This window comes from Triticum dicoccoides, chromosome 6A, assembly GCF_002162155.2.
Source record: "Triticum dicoccoides isolate Atlit2015 ecotype Zavitan chromosome 6A, WEW_v2.0, whole genome shotgun sequence".
NCBI classification, from domain to species: domain Eukaryota; kingdom Viridiplantae; phylum Streptophyta; class Magnoliopsida; order Poales; family Poaceae; genus Triticum; species Triticum dicoccoides.
Window position 1 is genome coordinate 70706306 of NC_041390.1, and position 6753 is coordinate 70713058.

Sequence of the window (6753 nt, forward strand, 5' to 3'; positions counted from 1 at the left end):
TCATAATTATCAGGGAAATTTAGGTGAAACCGACTCCATATTCCGTGGATCTAAACATAACAAAAAACTAGTTCCTCCGTTCACAAATATAAGATGCTCTAGTGAATCGACTGTACGCAAACACATTATTAAACAGTTTATATTAAAATATTCAAAATATATTATATTTAGAATGAAGAGAGTACTGTATTTGACTCTTCTTTCCAGCATATACACCTTAAACATTTATGGGTGTGCGCGCACAATTGCGTGTTCTAACGTGGATGTCAAAGCTGACAACGAAATCCGACAGAAGTGCCAACAAGATGAAAAAACAAAACAAAAATCAGTTACAAAATGTTGGAACACCTTGCTTTCCAAAGTTAGAAAAAATTGAAACAACTCTGCTTATTGCATCTTAGGCGTATGTGTAATTTTACATGGGCAGCAAATTATTCAGCCATTCCCCGAAGAAAAGAAAAATGAGACGCAAGCAAATCCTGAACCTACTTACAGAGAAGAATGAGGAAGAAAAGAAAGAATCGTGGCTCTTGCTTCAAGACAGGAAACACGTCGACAGTAATAATTCCCAAGACAAAAATGGTGCTGGCTTTCAGCTTGAGCTTGAGCTTCAGTGCGTCTTGCTCTTCTTGGCGAGGTGAGGAAACGCGCCGAGGATGTTGTGCGCCCGCAGGTCCTGCCTCGTCAAGATCCCCACAAGCGGAGATATCTGCACACCAAAATGGATCCATCATCAAATCCAAATCCAAATGTGCAAGAACAGTTTGATGATGCTTGAAAAGCCATTGGAGTTGATTTTGGACTCACCTCGGGGCCCTGGTACTTGGGCATGATGAGCATGTGGCGGAGCGCGACGGAGCGGAACAGCACCACGGCCTTGGCCACCGACATGGTCTCCACCACGGTGTAGGGCGTCGTGTTGGTGAACGGGTGGAGGTCGATGTACATCTCCAGCTCCTCCGGCGTCAGCTCCAGGTCGTCCATCTTGCAGTTCTTGTCGGCGAGCTCCACCGACGAGAACCGCTCCCTGGCCTCCCACTCCTCCGTCCTCCTCTTCTCCAAAAGGAACCACCGCTTCCTCAGCACCGCCACGAGGTGCGACCGGAGGACCAGCCCGTGCAGCTCCGACAGGCCGGGCCGCGGCCGGTCCACCACCGGGAACCCGTTGTGGCCGGTGTTCCGCAGCACCTCCAGGACGGTGGACACCTTCTCGACGACCTGGAGGCTGATGGTGCGCGGCTTGGCGGCGGCGAGCTCGCCCACGGTGAGGTCCTTCATCCACGGCTCCGGCTTGGGTTCTAGGAAGGGCAGCCCCTTGAGGTCCAGGATGATCTCGTAGATGCTGGGGTTGAAGGCGTCGCCGACGGTCTTGGCGATGAGCAGCACGAACATGGTCATGGGGAGGAGGAGGAGGTTGTTGGTGAGCTCCAGGAAGATGACGCAGAGCGAGACGGTCATCCTCATGGATCCCGACATGAGCGCCGCCGCGCCGAGCACGGCGTAGAGCCCGTGGTCGATGCTCGCCGCCACCGTGCTCTGGAGCACGAGCGCCACGATGCGGCCGTAGGCGGCGCCCATGAGGATGATGGGGAGGAAGAGCCCCGACGGCACGGCGATGCCGAAGGTGAAGAGCCCCAGCACGCAGTAGATGGCGAAGAAGATGAGCAGCGAGTCCAGCCGGAACTCGCCGGGGGTGCCCGTGGAGAAGATGTTGCGCGTCGCGTCCACGTTGGTGGCGTGCAGGAGGGTGGCCAGGTCGTTGTACTGCCCGGCGGGGCAGTTGAACTGCTTGAAGTTGCCGCTCCTCCCGGTGGCCGGGCACGCGGCGCCGAACGCCGGGTCGCACGGCGTGCACGGCACGGCGAACGGGAGCACGTACAGCCCCGCCGACGTGAACACGCACACGGCCAGCGCCAGCGCCAGCTTCGCCATCCGGCCCTTGTCGTTGATGAGGTTGTAGAGGCGGAGCACCATGTGGAGGACGTGGTTGTAGAGCGCGCCGAGGACGCCGCCGATGACGCCCACGAGCGTGACCAGGAGGAGGTCGCCCAGCCGGTACCGGACGGTGACGTCGCTGACGTCGAAGATGATGAGCCCGCCCTCGCCGAAGAGGCCGCACCGCCCCCCGCGGCACACCTCGATGAAGCCGCGCAGCACCACCACCACGGTGGCCGTGCTGAAGAAGGTGCGCCACAGCAGCGCGCTCCGCCACCACGTCGCCACCTCCTCCAGCGCGAACAGCACGCCGCCCACGGGCGACCGGAACGCCGCGCACACGCCCGACGACGCGCCGCAGGTGATGAGGTCCCGCCGGTCGCGGTCGTTGTTGAAGTAGCGCAGCCACCTCCAGCGGAGGCGGAACCGGCCGGAGCCGCCCTGGCTGAGCAGGTTGGCGAGGCAGGCGCCGATGTGCACCAGCGGGCCTTCCTTGCCGAGATCCAGCCCCGACGACACCGCGCAGATGCTGCCTATGATCTGACCAAAGTACGGAAAAAATTCCATCCATTAATGTCTCTCTTGCAGCTTCGAGTATTCGCGTCACGCATTCCAAATGCAGAAAGGAATCAAGGCTTTATTATTAGTACCTTGACAATGAGCTGCGGCGCGCCGAACATGTTGGGCGTGTCGACGCCGTTGAGGTAGGCCTTGATCTCGGGGATGCCGGGGCCGGCGGCGGTGGGGGCGAAGACGACGCAGAGCACGGCGGCGATGAACGTCAGCACGAAGTTGAAGCCGGAGAAGTAGAAGAAGCCGGCCCAGTACCTGAATGCACAGATCGAACATAATCAATTCCCCGACCAGCAGCTCTGGTCCCGCCGTCTGTAGATAGATCTCGCCGTACCTCTTCTCCCTGACGAGGTGGACCATGTGGAGCATCTTGAGGCCGGAGATGTTCTCGATGGCGAGGTTGATGAGCGACGCGATGACGCCGGTGAGGAGCCCCACCAGGAACGCCAGCGACCACTTGAGGAAGATGTACTGCAGCACCTCCACGTTGGACCGGCTCCTCCAGTCGTGCTTGAACAGATCGTTCTCGATGATCCTGCGGACATGGCAGCTCAATTCACTAAGCAAGCCAACCAAATTGCACGAACAGAGTTGTAAGCTGGCACCCAAGGATGGATCGAGCGGTGGAATACTCACTCGTAGTCGAGGCTCTCGATGTGCGAGACCTTGGCGCCGACCATGGCGAGGTGGCTGGAGGTGAGCGTGTTGCTTCTCTTCAGCAGGGGCTTCTCCAGGGAGCTGATGCCGTCGCCGGCGCTCCCTGCAGGGTCCTCCGGGCTGTCGCCGACGCCATTGCCGTGCTTGAGACCAGGCGTCTCTCCGGCGAGCCCGAGCCCCGGGCTCTGGTCTTCCTCCATGCCTGTCCTGGCCGGCAACAGACCAGAGCTTTGTGGCCGGCCTGTTTCTTGGACCAGCTTGATCCGATCAAGATCTCAAGGTCAGGTCAAGGAGGATGGGATTGGCGTATGTATGTGCCCGTATATAAATGGGATCACGTGGACTTGCCGCGGCAATGCTCTTATCTGGCAGTTTATCTGTCTGGTCCGGCCCGCAAGTGGATCAACAACCAGTGGTGACCCGTGGAAGAAGAAGAAGAGGAAGAAGAGGAAGAGAATTATTTCCTGTATTTCTTATGCTTGTAGCGATCCGAGTACGTGGGCAAGCTTGGAGACAGCGAAGTGAAATGATCTGCTTGCTTGTTGGCAGAGAGATAAGACCGTGGAAGGAGGGGCAATGATTAACTTCGTGGGCCCCGACCGAGGGGGAAAATGCCATGTGGGTTGAAAGTGATTGGGCGATGCTTATGTTCCAAGTTACGGTTAGAGTAGTATCATTGTTCTTCTTGTTGTGGTGCATCATCTCATCATGTGTTGTTTACCCTTTTGGCATTGGAAGGGCTTTGGTCCATGGAATCTGATGGGCAATGGCTTGGCTAGCTGTGTTTTATGGAATCTAGGCTCGTATGCATGTTCATCTCCATGGTTTCACATGGGCAAAAGGAATGAACATTTTGGTGTTACGGATGTATCAACCGAGGCACATGAGCGACCATTCAATTTGAAGTTATTTAGGTTTTCACTAGACCCCAGGCGTCATGGGCGGCGGTCCGATCTGCACAAACTCCGGCCTGCTCCTCCTTGCAGCTACTAGAGGATATCGTCGGGAGAAGTCTGTGCGGCGGTGGCGGTGACGGAGGATCTCTGTTCTCGCATCGAGATGGCGGATGGCCGCTCCTCATATGGCGGCTGGCGGCATGGTAGCATCGAGACGGTGGATGGCGGATCCCTGGTGGCGAACGTCAGATCTTCAGATGGCGAGGGTTGCCGGCATGCTCTCCGTCGATCAAAAGCAGATCAATTTAATTGGGTAGCAACACCCAAGAAGTGCCGTTTGTCGTGCTTCAGGTGGCATCTTGCCGGTGGTGGTCGGCTTCAGATGGTGATAACCACGACAGCCGACTGCCATCTGACGCGGTGTGTCTTTGATAACCACGGCAGCCGACTACCACCGGCAGGCGACATCTCCCTATTCTCATGCGTGTGCACGCTCTGGGAGATGTGTTCCAACCGCTCCTGATTGTTGCATCTGCCAATGCCTAGCACAAGGCACCAGGATGCCTGCCCTCTACTTTTGTTCCCAATCCGCTACAACCAGGCTGCCGTGGTTATCGAAGACACACCGTGTCAGATTGGCGATGACTTGAAGATGGCTTGGTGGTTTAGTCAGCGAAAACAATGACGCGACGATAACAACGAGTGACCAGTTGAAGAAGTGCGGCAATGGAGTGGGGTGGTAATGTACGGCTTGCCCCATCTTGGTGTCATCGTTATCATCGCATCATGCTTTGGAGCACAGGCGCGGGGATGAGGTTGTGACGGAGCGAAAATCGTCAGTACCCTCAGTAGGGTGCCGAGCGCGACTGAAAGTACCAGTGGAGCCCACATACACAGTTTACCCAGGTTCAGGCCTCCAGTGAGGAGTAATACCCTACGTACAGTTTGTGATTATTATTCATGGTGGGGTACCTTATGTGAGGGATTACAATGGTGGGTTTAGATGCTACCGAGAGTTTAATCTATGAGAAAAGATGTGCCAGAGAGCCCCATAGCCCTCCACCTTGTATACAAATGGGGGCTAGAGTTTCACATAGAGGAGATGCCATCTTGGCCGCCACCCTGATGACTTGAGGGCCAAGATGGTCCTGGAGGGGCATGTTGGTCGCCTGGGGATCCCTTTTTTCTTTGACTCCTTGGTAGGCTTTGCAGGCCCCTTGTCGGATCTGCTGACAGGCTCCCCTGTCGAAGGCCATCCCCGGTGTATGACACCGTCATGTTGCTACAATATTCGGCTCTGTTGTGGGTTTTGGGGAATCTCACTTCGTCTAGTTTGCTTTCTATGGCGAGATGCAATCAATGGATGACTATTTGACGTAGAGGATATGGTTGTGCAGCAATAACGGTGGGATTTCTATGTCAGCGCATGTACTTCCTCCGGTCCTTTTTACTCTGCATATTAGAATTCTCTGAAGTCAAACTTCACAAAGTTTGACCGTATTTATATATAAAAATATCAACATCTGCCATGCTAAAGTTATATAATATGAAACTTTAAGTCATGACACATCTAGTGGTATTGATTTCAGATTGTGAATATTGGCACTTTTTTCTACAAAGTTGGCCAAACTTTATGAGGCTTGACTTCAGTCAAATCTTATATGCGAACTAAAAAGGACCGAAGGGAGTAGTTGCTGGGATCGCACAAAAAATGGTGACAACAACACATGATTGACTCTGATTTTTAGTGCTTTTTGAGTACCCGGTCTTGAGCTCTGAGGTGAAAAACCTAGGTCTGACCTTAGTGGGTTATACTTGGCGATGACGATGTTTTACGTCGTTACCATGTTGAAGGCATTGCTTGAACTTGTTCTTCAAGCTGAAAACCTTGAACCAGGCCTATGATTATTGGACCCAGTGACACCGACGCCTGAGCGCCGTTTCCTTGTTGAAGGTGTCGTTGTTGAAGAACATCGTTACCCTTGTGGCCTCAAGAGATGGTTGGTGATACGTCCATTTTGCATCATGCTTCCATATCGATATTTATTGCATTGTGGGCTGTTATTACACATTATATCACAATACTTATGCCTATTCTCTTTTATTTTACAAGGTTTACAAGAAGAGGGAGAATGCCAGTAGCTAGAATTCTGGGCTGGAAAAGGAGCAAATATTAGAGACCTATTCCGCACAACTCCAAAAGTCCTGAAACTTCACGGGAGCATGTTTCAGAATATATAAAAAATATTGGGCGAAACAAGTACCAGAGGGGGGCCACCCACCGTCCACGAGGGTGGGGGCGCGCCCCCTGCCCCGTGGGCCCCTGGCAGCCCTCTGATGCCCATCTTCTGCTATATGAGGTCTTTCGTGGAGAAAAAAATCATAAGCTAGGTCACGGGATGAAACTCCGCTGCCACGAGGTGGAACATTGTCGAAACCAATCTAGGGCTCCAGCGGAGCTGTTCTGCCGGGGAAACTTCCCACCGGGAGGGGGAAATCATCACCATCGATCCTCTCATCAGGAGAGGGTCAATCTCCATCAACATCTTCACCAGCACCATCTCATCTCAAACCCTGGTTCATCTCTTGTATCCAATCTTTGTCCCAAAGCCTCAGATTGGTACCTGTGGGTTGCTAGTAGTGTTGATTACTCTTTGTAGTTGACGCTAGTTGGTTTATTCGGTGGAAGATC

General features: G+C 53.9%; 1 protein-coding gene across 1 annotated transcript; it reads right to left on the bottom strand.

Annotated features, from left to right (window-relative positions):
- Positions 1-299: 299 nt before the first annotated feature.
- Positions 300-3663, bottom strand: LOC119315025 (chloride channel protein CLC-a-like). The gene is made up of 5 exons (XM_037589693.1): positions 3145-3663; positions 2843-3043; positions 2586-2763; positions 808-2475; positions 300-709 (listed from the first exon to the last, which is right to left on the bottom strand). Exons 1-5 carry the CDS (start codon positions 3363-3365, stop codon positions 611-613), a joined length of 2367 nt encoding a protein of 788 aa, XP_037445590.1. The 5' UTR covers positions 3366-3663; the 3' UTR covers positions 300-610.
- Between the last annotated feature and the right edge of the window lie 3090 nt (positions 3664-6753).

Coding starts and splice junctions, on each gene's coding strand:
- LOC119315025 (XM_037589693.1), bottom strand. CDS start 3,365: ATGGAGGAAGACCAGAGCCCGGGGCTCGGGCTCGCCGGAGAGACGCCT. Junction 2,476..2,585: donor CGCCGCAGCTCATTGTCAAG/GTACTAATAATA, acceptor TACTTTGGTCAG/ATCATAGGCAGCATCTGCGC. Junction 710..807: donor CCAAGTACCAGGGCCCCGAG/GTGAGTCCAAAA, acceptor TTTGGTGTGCAG/ATATCTCCGCTTGTGGGGAT.